This window comes from Bidens hawaiensis, unplaced genomic scaffold (assembly GCF_021521415.1).
Source record: "Bidens hawaiensis isolate Kalapana, Puna unplaced genomic scaffold, B.hawaiensis_p1.1 tig00011861_1, whole genome shotgun sequence".
NCBI lineage: Eukaryota > Viridiplantae > Streptophyta > Magnoliopsida > Asterales > Asteraceae > Bidens > Bidens hawaiensis.
The window spans coordinates 319,150-337,896 of NW_027491946.1; the positions used below are offsets into that span (position 1 = coordinate 319,150).

The 18,747-nt window shown below is 33.3% G+C and overlaps 2 protein-coding genes and 1 pseudogene across 2 annotated transcripts; 1 reads left to right on the forward strand and 2 right to left on the reverse strand.

Moving 5' to 3' along the window:
* Positions 1–1,666: 1,666 nt before the first annotated feature.
* LOC143539341 (equilibrative nucleotide transporter 8-like) lies at positions 1,667–5,109 on the reverse strand. The gene is made up of 2 exons (XM_077032678.1): positions 4,574–5,109; positions 1,667–3,006 (listed from the first exon to the last, which is right to left on the reverse strand). Exons 1-2 carry the CDS (start codon positions 5,055–5,057, stop codon positions 2,300–2,302), a joined length of 1,191 nt encoding a protein of 396 aa, XP_076888793.1. The 5' UTR covers positions 5,058–5,109; the 3' UTR covers positions 1,667–2,299.
* Positions 5,110–8,292: 3,183 nt separating this feature from the next.
* LOC143539310 (glucan endo-1,3-beta-glucosidase 14 pseudogene) lies at positions 8,293–10,069 on the forward strand (annotated as a pseudogene).
* Positions 10,070–10,415: 346 nt separating this feature from the next.
* Positions 10,416–11,696, reverse strand: LOC143539340 (EPIDERMAL PATTERNING FACTOR-like protein 8). The gene is made up of 2 exons (XM_077032677.1): positions 11,202–11,696; positions 10,416–10,665 (listed from the first exon to the last, which is right to left on the reverse strand). Exons 1-2 carry the CDS (start codon positions 11,296–11,298, stop codon positions 10,436–10,438), a joined length of 327 nt encoding a protein of 108 aa, XP_076888792.1. The 5' UTR covers positions 11,299–11,696; the 3' UTR covers positions 10,416–10,435.
* Positions 11,697–18,747: the final 7,051 nt, after the last annotated feature.

Here is an 18,747-nt window from a genome sequence, read left to right on the forward strand (position 1 = left end):
TTGTAGAACCAATGTTATTTTGGTTGTACTTATGTTGAAGCAACTTTTTTTTATTATACGTTATAATAACAACTATATATCATGTTATTGTCTCATCGAGTGTTGTTGTTAAACGTTTTATATATTTTCACCTGTGTCGTACACGGGTCAATAACCTAGTTTACCTAAATTTGAAGTACCATTTACCCATAAATAACCACAATGTACCTTTACGACTACATGCAAATCATGGACCATTGTTGCCATTAGGCCGCCCCATAAATTACTATTAAGCGTCAATCACCCTCGTATTAGTCTTCATTTCTTCTAAGCGTTGGTTTGTAATTAGTTAGCTTGTACGTAGTTTGTGCCAATCAATTTTTTTCTAAACGTAACATCGGTTGTTAAAACCTTGTAATTTTTTCTCTTCAAACACTCTTGATAAGACTCATCCACAATTTTACTTGGCTTTGGCAACTGATACGTGGTGCAGGAAACACGATTAGTGATTCGAGCTCTATAGTATGGGTGCGAATAGATAGTTTGTGACAAAATGCCGTGCACAAGTTAGGGTTTTACCACAGAAGGCATTCGAAATGTGAGTCTCCTCTGGAATTGGTGGCAGGTCGAGTTGCTAGCGTTGTTTGTGATTGTGAGTGCGGGTGTTTTTCTTTTTTCTTTTTTTTTTTGCCAATATATATACCCATGTGACCATGCTTTGTTGATCGATTAAAAAAATGAATATGTTGTTTCACGCGCGAAGATATTATCCTAAACCTTACAATTTGCTACAATTATTATATTTCACATTTGAGAAGTTTGGTGCCGCTAAGCGCCCATTGGGCCACTTGGCGGCACCATACTAGTCAAGTATTTATTGTTAGTTTAGTAGACGTAACGAATGTGACGGAAACCAATTGAATTATTGTAGACTTCCCCGCATTTTGTTTTAGTTCTCCTATGGTAACGAAGATCGTCCGAATGCCAATTTTTTGTTTTAATTCCAGTACCATAACGTACGTGACGAAAACTGGCCAGATTTGCATAGACTCGCCAACTCAATGTCTAGGAACGACGACGCTCGGGTTTTACCAACGTACGAGTTTTACCAACCGACGCCTCCCATTTGTCCACCTAAAGTTTAATATTTTTTGGTTTTAGTCCCGGTAATCGACCAAATTCATGTAAAATTAACGCATCAACACTCGAGACCGACAACACTTGTGTTTTATTATCGCTCGAGTTTTACCGACCTGTTCACGACAACTCACTGGTTAAAACACTAGTTTGATACAAAATGAAATTTGTTGCCTTAGATTGAAATATATGATTCTTCCAACACGTGCCAAGTTGTAATGGAGTGGCATTATTAAAAGTCAAAAGCTATTTAATAAACGAATCCGGTGAACATCGCTATAATGATGGTATCATTTATACAGTGTTAAGACTATCAACATAGCTTGGGGTAAAAAACATTCACAAACGCATATAATCAATTGCCATATTAAACTGCCACCACCGTTTAAAAAAAATCATTTTCTTTACATTCATATACGCAATGATATGAGATGATGGTTAAGGCTTGAAATACTTGATGTCTTAAGTAAAAAACCATAAGCATTTGTATGTGACGGTTTTCTGAATAATTAAGAACTTACCTCAATCTCATCCATTAAAAATTAATCAATGGTCTTAGATGCTTTGTATGCTTCCTAGCGATTTTCTCATGCATCTCGGTGGTGGAGGTTAGAGGTGTTTGATTGGGTCAATTATTTTGGTTCATGTAGTTCAGGTCGGGTTATTAAGGGGTTTCTAGTCATATTTACGCAACACTTTTGGTTCGAAAGATTTCCAACCATCATGTTGTTTGGAAAGATAATATAAATCATGACAACATAACCTTCATTTAATTTGAAAGGTTAATGTGCATTCCAAATCTTGAAAAGAAAAAAAAATAGCCAAAATTCTAGATAATAACCCATCTCATATGTGTATGAGACTTGCTAAGTTCAAGTCTTATATTTGAATGTTTTGTTCATTCAAACCAGATCCAAGGGTCACCGGTTTAACTACTACTAGTAAGAAGCCGGTCGGTTGAACTAGTGGCAGTTCAACTCGTGCTAACCAAACCGGCAAGCGTTCCCAATCCAACCAGGCCGGTCCAGTTTTAACAAGTTATTATAGGTAGTTGATTAATTCATCATTAAACTCAAAAGACCAATCAAAGTAACCAATATTAACCAAACCCAAAGAAAACAAATCAATCTCAAATAGCATGCATATAATTATTTTCTCAAAGTATAAAGGGGCTTGCATATGTTCAAATGTTCCACAACCAACCCAAACCCGAACCAACCACCAACCCAACAGCCAAAAACAAACTCATCACAATCCCGGCAATGTTTGATTCCTCGACCGGAACAGATTTAGGAGTCACAATCATAACCACACTTGTCAAATACCCGTTGCTAACGCCCAACAACAACGTTAAAAGTGCCACTAGACCCTCATTCTTGAACCATTTGGGTCCAAATACACAACCCATAAAAAGTGGATAGAACAACACCCTTGTGACACACCCCCATACCACCCATTTACTCCTTTTAATCACATAAATTGCGGTCAAACACTTTCCTGAAAAATCACCAACATTAAAAGTTGTTATCAAGAACACGGGATACCAATCACCAAAACGCACTGATTTGACGTTTTCACTCAAGTAGCCCGGGAATATTGATAGTGTCACGACGTAGATTGAGACCATGGACATAGCTAGACACCAAAGTTTCTTTAGGATAGCGAGTGTGTTTCGTGGTTTGGAGGTGGTTTCGGGTGGGTTATCGAGTTGGGCTTTGGTCTTGTAATGTTTGATGGTTGGTAATTTGTGTAGGAGGTTGCAACAAAGGATACAAAGGAGTTCAATGAGTGTGCTTGTGAAGAAATAAATGTGTGTGCTTGTTCTAAGGCCTTTTCTTGAGTGATGAAGTGAAGCTTTGGTTATGATCCTTAACGTGCATACCAACACCCCTGCAAATTCATGGAAGTCAAATTTCAAATCAACAAAGGTAAATATACATCATTGGACATTTATATAAAAAAATCTTCACACACTTTTCATGATAGAAATGTGAAATTAGTGTTCTTGGGTGAACCAGGTCTGAAACGTCAAAATCAATATAAACGGTTGACATCATGTCTCAGAAAGACTAACACGGGTATTGGAGGTGGTTCCAAACATTATTAAAAAATAAATAAATAAAAGACCGAGTATTTTGTGAGATTTTTTTTTATTTTTATTCAAAACATTTATTTGTATTCATGAATGGAGAATGGTTATCTTTATTAAAACTAAAGATAAGTTAGAGAAGTGATATCTACCTTGTTTAAAATAGTGATTATTAATTACTAAAGTTAGAAAGAAGTTTTTGAGATGATCTCTAACTCGATAAAATAGAGAAAGATGATAAAATGTAACAAATTTCTATCAAGATTAGAAATAAGTTACGAAGATGATCTCTACCTTGAGTAGAGATAGTATTGTAATCCCTATCAAGACTAAGAAGATATTATGGACTATCTCTGTCATATATTTTAACTATTATTTAGAACAACTAACATATACATTCTTTAATTTTACTTTCAAAACAAAACATTTATCAACTATAGAACTAGAATCCTGAACCACATATTTCTCTCAAACATTGATATGACAGGGATACAACCATTTTGGTATTTCTATCATAATAAAGAGGATGTAAGTGGGTTTTATTTGTTACTCCAATATATTATAATTAACTAAAAGACCGTATTAGATAAGTTATGCCTTTGAAAATGATGAGGATTTAAGTATTATGACTATTAAAAGATGTTAGTGATAGAGTTAAAGAATGAGTGAGTTATCTTTGTAAATAGCTAGTTGTAAAAGGAAGAAGAAAAGATAATTAAAAGTTTTTCAATAAAGAAGTCAGAAATTAATTTTAGATGAATTAGTATTTAATAATTATGGAAATCATTATATCATTGTATATTTTTTTAACGAAAAAAAAATCTCACGTGTAAATCTATTTTTTCGGGGCTGTGTTGGTGCTCGACTCCTCGATCGTACCCCCTGATGCACGGGAACCAGATTAAATCCGTAAACACTCGCCCCATGTCAGGTTTGAAATTGAGATTAAAGCTCTGATTCGTCCATTAACCTGAATATCTTTCAAACTGGCTTAAGTGAGAATCGAATTTACGTCTCCATTAAGAAATGACAAACCTCTTACCACTAGACAACTTCTCGTAGTATCCGTATTGTATGTATTGGTGAGAACATCCAAGTATTTTTCAAAGTAATATGCAAAAATTATTACAATGATCATCACTTATATATATAATAATAATAAATTCATGGATATCTCTTTGAATTAATTATGAAAATATAGAGATACATGATTAATATTCATTTGCCATTAATGTTTACACATAATATTATTTACTTTATTGTATTGTCCAAACAATACACTTATCATATATAAGCACACTTCTTATATATCAATCAAAATAAATAAAAAACTCAAAATAATTTCATTAAATACTTATTAATGCATACCTGCAGAAGCATTGCCTGCAACAACCGCTTGCATATACCGTGCGGGCAGTTTTCCGGTGGCACCAACCAAGCTTCCACCAGTTAACCCTTCAGCACAACCAGTCACAGCCACCATGCAAACCACCACAACAAAAGCCACATTAGAACCTCTTAACTTAACCTCATTCCTATGATCAATCCAATCAGTCACCGGTGCAACCATCAAAGCCGAAACAAACAAACAATATCCCACATTCATCCTCACTTTAAGCCTTGGCAACTTCATCATGTTGGACCAACACGTTAGAATAATAAGAACTGTCATGGCTGCCACCATGTATGCCACTGAGAACACCTTGCTGACGTGGTGTTCGGGATATAGAGCTTGGAAGTAATCGACCGCGGTGATGAAGGAGTTCCATGGGACAAGGTAACCGGCTCCGAGAAGGAAGTGGATTATGTATGTAAGGTGGTAGGGATCTTTTGGTTCTATCTGGTTTTCCATACGGTGAACAATTGTGTCACACTAGCGGTGCAGCTTGTTGTACGTTTTTTTTATTTTTTATGTTGCAAATTTTAAAGGGGTATTAATTTCTTTAGCATTTAAGGGAGTTTGTTGGATTAAATGTTAATATATTTGGAATTGATTGAACATAAGATGTTGTTACGTACGTGGATGACTATGCAATAAATAGGAGTGGTTTAATTTGATAAAATAAAATTTTGGGAAATATTGTGTTTTTAAGATTTGAGACTAACCTATTAATCAAAGTGTTCTATTTGATTAAAATCCGTTGTTAATGAATCATTTTATGAAAGAAAAAAAAGGACAAAAAGCATAATGGCCGGGTCAATCGGTTTGATATTTTACGAACAATTAGTATTTACAAAATTATAAAGACATTAAAAAGATGAAGAATAATAATTTAATTTATTCGACATTACGAAAATGAAATCCTAGTATAAAAACCAAGGGAAAATATAAACTAGATGAAAGTGTCGAAAGTACTGATCGATCCATGCAGACGAAAATGATCAAATGATAGTGTATGTCAAGTTTAATTTAAATTTACAATCTTCAATACCACTCTATCACCAGCTCATTGACTAAAAATAATTAATGATGATTTGATACTTAGGTTTCATCAACTTTATTTAAATATAATTTTTTATTTTAAACATAAACCTTTTCCATATTTTCATTTTAACCCATTAATATGTTATTTATTTTATTAAAATTTGTGATTTCTTTTTCATGTTATATATTTTATATTTCTTATAATACAAAGGTGTACGTATAAACTCAATATTACGAATCATGATCTGGTAAACACACAAATATTTATTACTTATTAGCTAATCATAAATAATTAATAAGCAATTAATACAAATATCAAAGTTGATGATAAGAAGTGAATCTTGTATTGGTTGTATGGGCAATTTGGTGTGATGCTAGCTACTTGTTAGTCCTGATTGTAGTTGTTTAATAAAATTTTCATTGGCCATTCAAAATTATTATTACTATTATTATTGTTATAATAACAATAATTATTATTACTATTATTATTATATATCATTTACTAAAATAGTTATCAACTTCAACTTAGTGGTTAGCAAATAAAGCCAAAGATTATTAGATTAAATTTGTAAACAAACAAATAATAATAATAATAATTTATTATATTAAGATAAAAAAGGGGTTATAATAACTCTGGATGCATAAAATATTAAAATCACAACTGCTTAAAAGTGAATTATATAATAATATTAAAAAATAATAATATTTTGGGTAATTTGATGTTGGTGTTGTAACTTGTAAGTTGTAACTTTAAATGCAAAAGTTCTATTTAAGTAATCTTATTACTTAAATAAGATTGGGCCCAACAAAACAAAAGCCCAAGCAAAGTAGCTGTAGCCTGTAGGTTCGAATTCGAATTTGGACAAAGTAAGCAATTGAAAATAATAAGTCTTCGACGGCTAAAAAGAAATGTAGGAAGAAATCATAGAAATAATTGGTGATTGTTATTCATGAAGACAGTTAATTTAGTTATTAGTAAGTTTTATGTTTTATGTTTTGTTGCGTATTTGATTTAACCGTCATTTCTAGCTGAATCAATTTTAATTTCAACCAGTTTATCTTTTGATCTTGATTCAAGAAATTACGTGACATGATAATGTTAGATTCAATTCTTGAAACATTTGTCTCTACTTTGGCGTCAATGTAATCATGATGTATGTTTTCTTGGTCTTTAACCCGGCTTTAAATCCGTAATGTATAAGATTAAAAAAAATGGTCACTTTGTTGACTTTACTAAGATTTTAATTTATGATAAAAGAAACAAATAACGCTTTACATATCTAGATACATAATGAATCATTATTTGCATGTAAATCAACACCTTCATCTTTCTGCATATAAAAATGATGAGATGATGTAGGTCCGGTCAAATTTGAATGCAAATGAAGACTATAAACAAGAGCAATGAGTAAAAGAAGAAGATCAAACAAGCTAAAAAGTTGATATATATTGATGCAATGAGAAACAATCTCACAATGTAGATGTGAGCAACGAATCCGAGCACGATTTTTTATAGTATATACAAAAAGAAAAAAAATTAGTTAAGAATTATATTATATATATATACGATAAGATTTTAGTTAATTGATTGAATTTATTTTGTAATTATCAACAATGCACTCTTACAAAATGTGAGCTATGTTCAAACCATAGGCTTGATGTCCTTAAATCAATTTGGAGACATGTTTTGTCCTAATTTCTAACCACCAACACAAATGTTTCTTTTATTTGAAGTTGACAACATGCATGGTTTAGTTTTTCTGGTTTAAACCACAAGATCTCCTAAAAATCAATAACATGTTGGTTTGGCAATTTTTATACCAAATAATCTATTTATTGACCTTAAATGAACGGGCCCAATACTAGGTTTGCTTAACATGTTTGGTTGTTTAAGTTTGTTTTTTAAAAATATAAAACAAAATGCTGAAAATCAAATCTAACTAATATTGTATAAACTTTATAGAAACATGATCACATATGAAATGGAGTTTGGATCAAATACAAAATAACTTTTATTTTAAGAAACGTAAATATAAATAGAGTAGTTATGATAACACTAGAGTTTTTAAAATTGCACTATAACTTTTGAACTATATTATTATTATTATTATTACACTATTTTATTTTTTTACAACATAAGTACTCTAGTTCAAACTGTAATTATTTTAGTTATTTGTGTGTTCAGTACGTTGATTTTATTTGTATCGGATCTCAGCCGTGTGAAATAATAGTCTTTATTTTTTTTTTAACTTTTTTCCTTTTTAATTATGTCATGATAAGTCATAAGTTAACCGTTTTTTCTGTTACTTATGTATAATATAGATTGAAATTTTCAGGTACAAGTCAAATCCCTCTTTTTCTTAATATATCATTTGGTCCCACTATTTCTAACATGCCCACATTAAAGACATGTTCCATGATTCCAAATATATCATGTTTTAGGCCAGAAAGAGACATTGTCTCGGACCCGTTGATACGCGCAAAATGCATATTCGGTCACTTTTGTGACGCTTTATAAGAAGATGTTCATACCCGTCTTTATTTTAAAAAGACGGGTAAAAAAGACGGGCACGATTCTTAATCTTTAGATGATTATAAAAGTTAGGATGCTTTATTAGATGATCTTGAAAGTGAGGTTATCCAAAACCTATAACTAGCTACAAGTTGCCCATCATTCATTCATTCATTCATCCTTGGAATCTTGCATTAGCAACAATAATAGCATTCCTGAAGTTGAAGCACCCCAATTCACAAGCCACCATTCACAATTCCTTATTACAAAACCTTTGATTTTATTAAACCTATAACACACTATTCCTTTATCTCATTCTTAATACATCTATTAACCTCTAACATCCTAAACATGAGTTCGACTAACAGGTTCTTCTTCTGGTTTTTGACCATCTTTGTCAACGGTATGCAAACATCTTTCGTTTTTCTTCATATTATTATTACCCTCTTAGAAACTGTGTACTGCAGAGTTCTTTAATATTTATTTACATCTTATACGTGAAAAAATGTACTATGTATAATAACAATTAAAAAAAAACAAAAACAATTAACAAATACATTAATAATTTAAAACAAATGTATTTATTAATATAATTAGTACTTCCTTGAAAGTATATCAAAAAACGGTGAAAATGGATATGAAGGAGACACGTGACATGAGAGATGTGTTAGATAGTATTAATATGTACGCGTCACATTGTTTTTAACTTATCTTTTCATTGTAGTTGTGATATCAAGTGCGTTTACGGGCACGTATGGAGTGAACTACGGGCGTATAGCGGACAACATACCACGCCCCGAAAGTGTAGTGACCCTAATGAAGGCGGCTAAGATAATGAACACACGAATCTTTGACGCGGACCATGAAGTTCTCAGGGCTTTTAAAGGGTCAGGTATCGAAATAATGGTTGGGCTAGGGAACGAATTCTTGAGAGATATAAGCGTGAACGAAGACCGGGCTATGAATTGGGTTAAAGAAAATGTAGAGCCTTTTCTACCCGGGACACGCATTGTTGGTATCGCGGTTGGGAACGAGATACTAGGGGGTGGTGATCAAGAGCTTTGGGAGGTGTTGCTTCCCGCGGTGAAAAATGTATATAGTGCACTTGACCGGCTTCATTTAGCCGATAAAGTTCAAGTTTCGAGCCCACATTCGGCTGCGGTGTTTGCAACTTCTTACCCACCGTCCGCTGGCGCGTTTAAGGAATCGGTTATGCCTTACATGAAACCATTGCTCGAGTTTTTTTCGCAAATTAAATCGCCTTTTTATATAAACACATACCCTTTTCTTGCATATATTAGTGACCCTGATCACATTGATCTTAACTATGCACTTTTTAAAAAGAATCCGGGTATCTATGATCAAAAAACAAATCTACATTATGACAACATGTTCGAGGCCCAAATAGACGCGTCCTATGCGGCCTTAGAGAAAGCGGGCTTCGAGAAAATGGAAGTTATAGTGTCCGAAACGGGCTGGGCCTCACATGGAGACCAGAATGAAGCGGCTGCAACGGTTGACAATGCACGAACCTATAATTTTAACTTAAGAAAACGGCTTCTTAAAAAGAAGGGCACACCTTATAGACCGAAACGAGTGGTCAAGGCCTATGTGTTCGCAATGTTTAACGAAAACCTTAAGCCCGGCCCAACATCCGAGAGGAATTTCGGGCTGTTTAAAGCGGATGGAAGCGTTTATATAGTATCGGGTTCACAGGCCTCGTACCTTCTTCAGCAAAGTCGTTCATCGCCACGAAAGTAAGTCGATAAACTCGTAATCACTCATTTAATAAAAAAATTCTATTAAACGTTTGTTATAACTCTTTCTTTCTTTTCTTTTTTTTTTTGTGCTGCAGGGCTTTGGGTCTATACAATTGATGTTTTACACTATATCTGCTGCAGCATTTGTGCTAATCTTATCATTGTGACAACTTAAACCGCTTCGGATGTTAACAAATCCTCTGAATCCAACAAATATTATTAGGGATTTAGAAACATTCATGTACAATATGCTAAAGTATTTCTTGAATACATGTCTTCTATTCATTTTTCTATTATGTGCTAATTCAAAATACATACTTTTACTTTAATATATGAATAAAGAATTTGACTTGAATACACCATTTAACCTATGTTCTTATGATCATAAAAATAGGCTCAAGTTAATACTATGCATAAATTACATAGTGCATTTTATACTTATTATGCAAGAATATGCAAATATAACTTAATAAAAAATAAAGACAAATAATATAACATAACAACACTTCACATAACATCATAATTATTATTAATCAAGGTTGAAAGAGTTTATCACCACATTTGCATTTCCATGAAAGAAGATAATAGTTATCATCCCAGTGAGACTGATCATCGCGGTAACGAACCGTCTTATAATGTGGAGGAATTACCAAAGTAGCCTCACAAGGCCTGCAATTCACACACTTGTTCACACACCTTGGTGGCCTTGACCCCAAGATTTTCTTGTTTTTTCCAACACTTGTCACACCTTCATCATCAACACCTAAAATCAACAACAAGATTCATAATTTAAACACCCTTTTGGATTTCAAGTGTATAATATAAGTTTAGGTGTTTAAAGCTTGCTTCTTTTCGGTTTTTTAGCATTCATTACCTGATAGGGGTGTGCAGAAAACCGAATTAATTCACCCATAATCAAATTAACCGATGAAACCAAACTGATATAACCGAGACGTACCCAGGTTATATGCATTTTTTTTTCTAAAATTATAAATTATATGTGTATTATTAATGTTATGTGATACACTAATATATACAAATGTGTAGAACAATTTATTCTATGGTAAAAAAAAATTTCAAGTCCAAACTTTCATGCCTAGTTATATTGCTATGAGCAATTTTTTAGGCCCAAATTCACGGTCTAACCGACCAATAACTGACCTGCTATAACCTTGAAAACCGATTAACCAAAACTGTATAACAGGTCGGTTATGGTTATGGCCATCCATTAACCGACATCTCGGCTATGGTTATGGCTATGATTTTTGGCCAAAACTGACGCATGCACCCTCCTATTACCTGATATTGCATGTGATACAGTGAGAAGAAATAAGAGAAAAATAGCTATGAAAGTTAACAACTTGATTCCAAGTAGGTAGGTACTTGCAGGTGCCATCAATAGTTTATAACAAACTACTTGAAGAAATTTGAATATTTGATATAAATAGAAGAATATGATATGATCAGGAGCCTGTGAGATATTAATAATAGTTGTCCTGCATGTAGTAGTACTATTACAAAAATAGTGAAGATTAATAATATGAAGAAGAATATCTTTAGGGGATTAGGTTACTATTTATGTAGGGAATACCATAATAAAAGATGTATCATATGTGACAGCAAAGTCAAATAAATGTTTGGAGAATAAGGGACAGGCTTCCTGTTATTAAATCAAACTCCTTTCCCACTTAAAACTTAACTGTTTATCTTCATGTTTTTGGCAAAATGTTACAGTTGCACTTGCTTTGATATGACTTATTATCTAGAATCATGAGCCATGGTTTCTTTTTTTACCAACATGGCAACATTACCCTTGTGATATGAGCCTGCCAAGAAAAAAAATGTGACATTAATAGTTAACTGTCTTTATCCTTGGTTGGTCAAACTGCTATTGGTAATGCTGCAATCAGAATTTTATGTATACTTTCAGGGGTGTTAACGGATCGTGTTTGAAGGTTGGCCGGTCCAACTTGATATGAACCCAAAAATTTGGCCCGAACCTGAAAATCATGTAAGACACGTGAACCTGAACACGATTCGCATATTGACGGGTTTGATTGAACACGACCCATTTGACCCGAATTTTTTTCTCTTTCTCATATTAATACTTAATATTCATATTTTTGCAACAAAAAAAAAACATTAAATAGTTACATTTTAATTATAAAGTATTATGTCAAGTTCCTTATTACTTATAAATTTTGACATAAGATACCCAACCAATTTAATTTATTACATAAAACACATTTGTAAAAAATACAATTAAAAAAATTGGGTTTAACGGGTCAACCCGTGGGTTGACTCAAGCCCGACCCGTTTAACAAAACAGAATTGCGGGTTCGACCCGAAATTGACCCAACCCGGCCCGTTTATACCAAGCCCACGGATTGTGTGTTAGGTTCGTGTAAGAAGTTCACCCCATTATAATTTAACTTAGCATAGTGATAAATGCTCAAATATTTATGTGAATTGAATGCGTTATTTACAAAATTATATTAAAATAGAAACAGGATCAAATACATTTTATTCTTAACATGAAAACGATGAGAATCAATTTGTTGTTATGATTAGGTTTACTTTTATAGGTGTTTGCTGCTATTTTTTGTTCGTATTTGCTCATTTTCGATTATGAGACGTTATAAGTATTTGCTTATTTATATTTAGTTGTTATTATTAGATGTTTTCTTTTGCTATTATAAGTATTTGCTGGTATATGTTGTTATTATTTTGTTCTTGATTTTGATTCTTTTGTTGTAGTTTTTAGGTTCTTTTCTTTGTTATTATAAGTCATTGTATATGTAGATTGGTATTGTTTCTTGCGTTCGCATTTTTAAATAAATTGACATTATTTCCTACGTACTCATGTTAAGATCAAAATGTACATGAACCTTCCCCTATTAAAATATATACAAAAATAATTATAAATATATAAAAATTAGTTAAAAATAGTAAAAGCGCCTAGCTTGAGCTTTTGAAACTATTCATGAACCGAGCTCGAGCTCTATAGAAGTTAACGAGCTGAACTCGAGCCTAGTCAAGTTCGGGCTTGGCTCGTTTGTGCCCCTAAGTCTACAATCAGCATTATATGTACATTTCATTTTAACTTAGCATAGTGCTTAATGTTTCAAACATTCATTGGCATGTGCGGTACATATAATTTTCTTTACTTATATATTTGTAAAAAAATTGTGTTTACATCAAGAAAGAAGGTAAACATGCAACAAACTACGCCACAAGCCTTTTTTGAATAGCAAAACTCAATCTTCTAAACATCACATCGATAGATCTTGGAGTCATAGCCAATGGCGAAGGTTGCTTAGTGCCAGGGGTGGCTTCACCCCCCTGTTTTTTTTACGTAATTTACTCGTTTTCGTCCGAAATTTTTTATACGTAGTGTAAATTTAGCCGTTTTCAGCCGAAATATTTTCATACGTAATGTAAAATTTAGTTGTTTTCGGCTGAAAATATTTATATCTGGTGTAAACTTTAGCCGTTTCAGATGAAATTTTTTATACGTAGTGTAAAATTTAGCCGTTTTCGGATGAAACTTTTTATACGTATTGTGAAACTTAGTCGGCCGAAAATTTTTATTCGTAGTGTAAAAGTTAGCCGTTTTCGGATGAAACTTTTTATACGTATTGTTAAATTTAGCCGTTTAAGGCCGAAAATTTTTATACGTAGTGTAAATTTAGAAATTTCGGCCGAAAATTTGAGCCCGGCCCTCTTTATTTTTTAAATTTTGTATACATTTTGAGCCCCCTGGGTGTCTTACTCCAAGCTTTGCCTCTGATCTTAGCATTACTATGCACGCATGACCCGTTGGACTCGGCTATGTAGCCTCACATTACTATACATTTTGAAATGCAGACAAAAGGCTAACAAATGAAAGCATATGAAAACTTGCAACGGCAGAAGTTATATACAAAAAGTTACCAAAGCAAAGAATTATTAAGCGGAAAAGACAGATTCTTAGATGGATTGGTTTTGACGTTAAGAATAAAGTTTTATTTAATGAACAGTCTCACAAGATTAAAAATTTAAAACTCGAAGCGTCATTTTATCAAACACTTGACGTGCACAATCGTGCTTTTACCGTTTTTGGTGATGGTTTACAGTGTTCCTATTAAGCTCTCAAAGTTTAGTATTATTATTATTATTATTACCATAAAGCAAAAGACATGGCAGCCAACTCATAATCAAGAAGTTAACAGCAGTTTGTCTGTTTGAAAGATATAATGGTAAATGATGATGCTTTATGCATGCACAGTGTAGTCAAAAGCAGCTTGGTTCTAATGGCTCAGATATCGCATGGAAATTGCCATAAAAAGTTCTCTCTTCCACACTAACATGGCCTTCAATTAGCCGGGTTTGAATTTGGTATAGACGTGTTTGGGTCAGTTTCAGGTCGAACCCGCTGACGCATTTATATAAACGGGTAGGGTTCAAGTCAACTCGAAAGTTTTATGGGTTGACTCATTTAACCTATTATTTTTTAATGATCCTTTTCAAAGTGTGTTTTATGCAATGAGTAAAATTGGTTGGGTTTGGGACGTGTTTGGGTCAACCCGGGAATATGTAGGTCGTTTTCGGATTTGTGACAGGTTTGGGTTGGGTACGTATTAAGCCATTAAAATTGTAAAAAAGAGATTACATTGAAATGGCAATGACAAACGAGTGAAACGACTGTGGTCTTCTCCAAACAGATTTGTAATGAGGAAATAACATAATAACGATATAATAAATAATTTTTTTTTTTGGACGACCAACAGAGACCCTCCAAACCCGGTACTAATCAAATTCCTGTAATCGGGATACGCTACTGCCGCTCAACCCCAGATGCGCGGAAAACCCGTGGAATGGGTAAAACCGCGCCCCCCCCCCCCCTTCGACTCGAACCTGGGATAAACCCCGGGCCAAGCCTTCACCGAGATAGGTTTCACCACTGCGCTGCAGTGGATCACCTTATATAATAATAATAATAATAATAATAATAATAATAATAATAATAATTAGTTTACTATTTAAATAAAAATAATAATAAATTGATGAAAAATTTCATTCATACATAGTAACAAAAAAAAAGATAATGAAATGACAACGATTCATTTCATTCTTTTGTTCATTCTGTTACATCACACATTCCATTTTTGTTTATTCCATTACTTCATACCAAACAAACATTTACTATTTATAATATTTATTTACTACACCTTGTAATATGATGCTTCTAAAACTTGTATGCACATGCGTACATTGTACTTTACTATTCATTACAGGGGCGGATCTACAAAGGGATTAGGGGTAATCCGGGCTACCCATCAACTTTGTCGGCGAAGTGCAGATATTTAAGGTTTCCAGCATTGCTACAAAACCAGTATGTATATTACATTTTTCACATTTAGCAAAACATGTGAAAAATTGTCGACCATTATCTCCTTTTCCTGCTGACCAGCTTTAACACCAGACCAATCTAGTGAATCGATTTGGCACTCAAGAGATTTAGATAAATAAGACACTACTAGAGGCATGGTTAGTCTTTAATTAAGACATTCAACCTTGTCATAGTCTTGAGTCTAAAGAGATACTCAGTGGCGAATCTTGGACGAAATCGCATAGGAGGCGGACTCAATACGTATACAAATTATATATCCTGAATGAGAGGGTGGTTTTGTGTGTGTGTGTGTGGGGGGGGGGGGGCTTTTTTTTGGCCCGAGGGTTCCTCCCTGTTGTTTTCTTATTCCATAATGTAAGTTAAGGCATTTTCGTGTTAAAATTTTATACGTATTAAGTAACAACCCCCCCCCCCCCCCACACACACACAAAATCACCCTCTCATTCAGGATATATAATTTGTATACGTATTGAGTCCGCCTCCTATGCGATTTCGTCCAAGATTCGCCACTGAGTATCTCTTTAGACTCAAGACTATGACAAGGTTGAATGTCTTAATTAAAGACTAACCATGCCTCTAGTAGTGTCTTATTTATCTAAATCTCTTGAGTGCCAAATCGATTCACTAGATTGGTCTGGTGTTAAAGCTGGTCAGCAGGAAAAGGAGATAATGGTCGACAATTTTTCACATGTTTTGTTGTCAGATATTTTATTCGCTACTTGCATATCTATATTATTCTCAAATTGGTATGAGCATTAAAACATACAAGTGTAACGTGTCAAAAACGTCAACCTTGTATCAACACGTTTCATCAAACCGACAATTATCCCCTATTATTCAAGACTATGACGAGGTTGAGTGTCTAATAATTAAAGACTAACCACATATCTAGCGGTGAAGACTTATCTGCATGTTTTGAATACCAATTCGATTCAACAAGTCAGCCCCGGTCTTAAAAAATGGTCAACGGCAAAACGAGGCAATAACCGACGATTTTTGCATCTTTGGTTGTGTTTTTTATTGGTTCATCTAATTCGTTTAAAACCACTCGATTCACTTATGTCCGGCCAGTTAACCGATCAATCCAATCTCAAAACACTTAAATGTTTAATAATTACCTATAACAAAATCCAAACATTATAGATTTCTTACATCAAGGATTTTTCACTCCAACCAATTTTTCAAATTAAAATATAAACATTCAAAATATAGAAACCAAGTCACCAACCAATATTGTTCATAGCAAAATCTAATAAAATAATTAATAAATAATAAATACCATTAACACAAATACTATTCATACAACTAAATTTTATCATTTATATTGCTTCACCGAAATCCACAGTTTCAATTCTACTTTCTCTGCAAATCTCACTTTCTTTTTCTTCTTTCCATCTTTTTTCACAACTGCTAAACAAGAACGCGGTGGTGGTGGTGGTAGTGGTGCATTTGTAGAAGTTGAAGCTTGGTTACTCGTGGACGTGCCACGAAGTAACGAGAGGATGATCACAGTACTGGACACCACCATGACGGTTGCTAAAATCAGCTGGGAACTCCAACTAGGTGACATGTCTTGATCTTCAAGATTATTGTTGAGTGGTTGTGAATTAATAGTTATGAGAATATATGGAGGGGATGAATGTAGTTGTTGATTTAATATTTAGTAGTGTTACAAAAGAGTATTATGACATTATCATATTTCCTAGAAATATCAAAAAGAGGAAAGTCATGAAGTTTTTGGGCTTTTTTTTGTTTACATGTATTTTTTTTAAAACGACGGCTTTTTTGTGTTTAAATTATCACACTCTTTGAATTTTGAGAGTCTGTTGCCCCACTCTGGTAAAAGTACGATGTTTTAACCGGACCTATACTGGCTTCAGAGTTTGTCTTGGGCGTTCCCCCGGGAAATCATACCGATAACTTCCACTTGACAATCGTTGTGTCGTCACAAGAGCAGAGTTCTCTACATAACACATGGTGGCATGAAAACCTGGGTGGGATCGGGATCAGAACTGACAACCTCGAAAGACTTAACTCAAATCTTTCATATATTGTTAATATCCACCCAAGGTGACACAAATGGAGATCAACTTGAGTCTCCACTAAAGAACCCAAACCTTCCTACCACTAAGCCATATATAAATTAGTATTTACTAAGTATTATTATTATTATTATTATTATAAGATATGATTTCTATTTTATTTATATTGTTATACTCTCTATATTTAAAAATGGTTATCAACATAATATTATACATGCAATAAAGTCCTAGGAACGTTTTGGTTTATGATATTCACCTTATAATACAAGAGTTCCAACTATATTGAGTACAAGATTTAAGATTTTAGTAATTAAGTGTATACATTATAAGATTTATTGCAATTATCTTTATTAAAAGCGACTAATATAAGTTTGTAAGTATATTTTTAAGTTAGATTTAAAATTTATGATATTGGCAAATATAAGCCAATGGGATGAAGACCAAAGAGTGGTGAGGGTGGGGGTGAGAAGGTGAGGTTAGTCCATTGTAGAGTACTTCACTTTTTGTTTATGATATTTCATATTTGTGGGTCAACAATTTTGTTTTATTTATAAAAAAAGTAGCGGTGTTAACATTTATATAAAAGGCAAACAAGTAACAAGTTGCATTGCTAGTCTTTTTTTTATGACAAAATTAAATCGTTTAAAAATAACATATATGAAACATAAGGTCGTAACATTACTAATCATGACCCGTTGAACATGACTAAGTAGCTCAATAGATCTAGGCATTAGAAAATCAAAAGTATCAAACGTGAAGTGTATGAAACTATGAACACGCTTTGGTTGTCAAGATACGCTTTCTTGTAGGTGGTTACCTTGCATAAAACAGTTTTTAATGCAACTTGACACATTGTGAAATGTGAAACACTACCGCCTCGGTGAACGGTTTATTATTTATGTATATAACATACACACATGTTTAATTTATATGTAACTTGTATTGCTTAGGTGAACAATTAAAATATTAAAAAGTTATATATATGTTGAAATAAGTTTGATGATTTTCCAAGTACAAAAGATCCGTATTTTTATATGAAATTTTTTAAAAAAAACATGACCATTAATATAAAAAACTAAACAATTTAGTTTATTTTATTGAATTAATTTAGTGTTACGTATTGTAATTATTCTCACTAGAGGTGCACAACCCGGTTTGGGTTGAACCGGTTCGGTTTGATCAACAAAAGTCAAAACCTTATGATCGGTTTCGATTAGGGTTTTGACCGGTTTTAGCCCGGTTTTGGCTCAGTTAACCGATTTTGGGGGAGAAAATTACAAATCGGTTCCAAACCGGCGGTTTCAGTCAGTTCCAAACCGGTTTTTACATTATTGGTTTCAAACCGGTTCGGTTTCGGTTTAATTTTTGGATCAGTTCGGTTAATCGGTTTATTTGCCTACCTCTAGTTCTC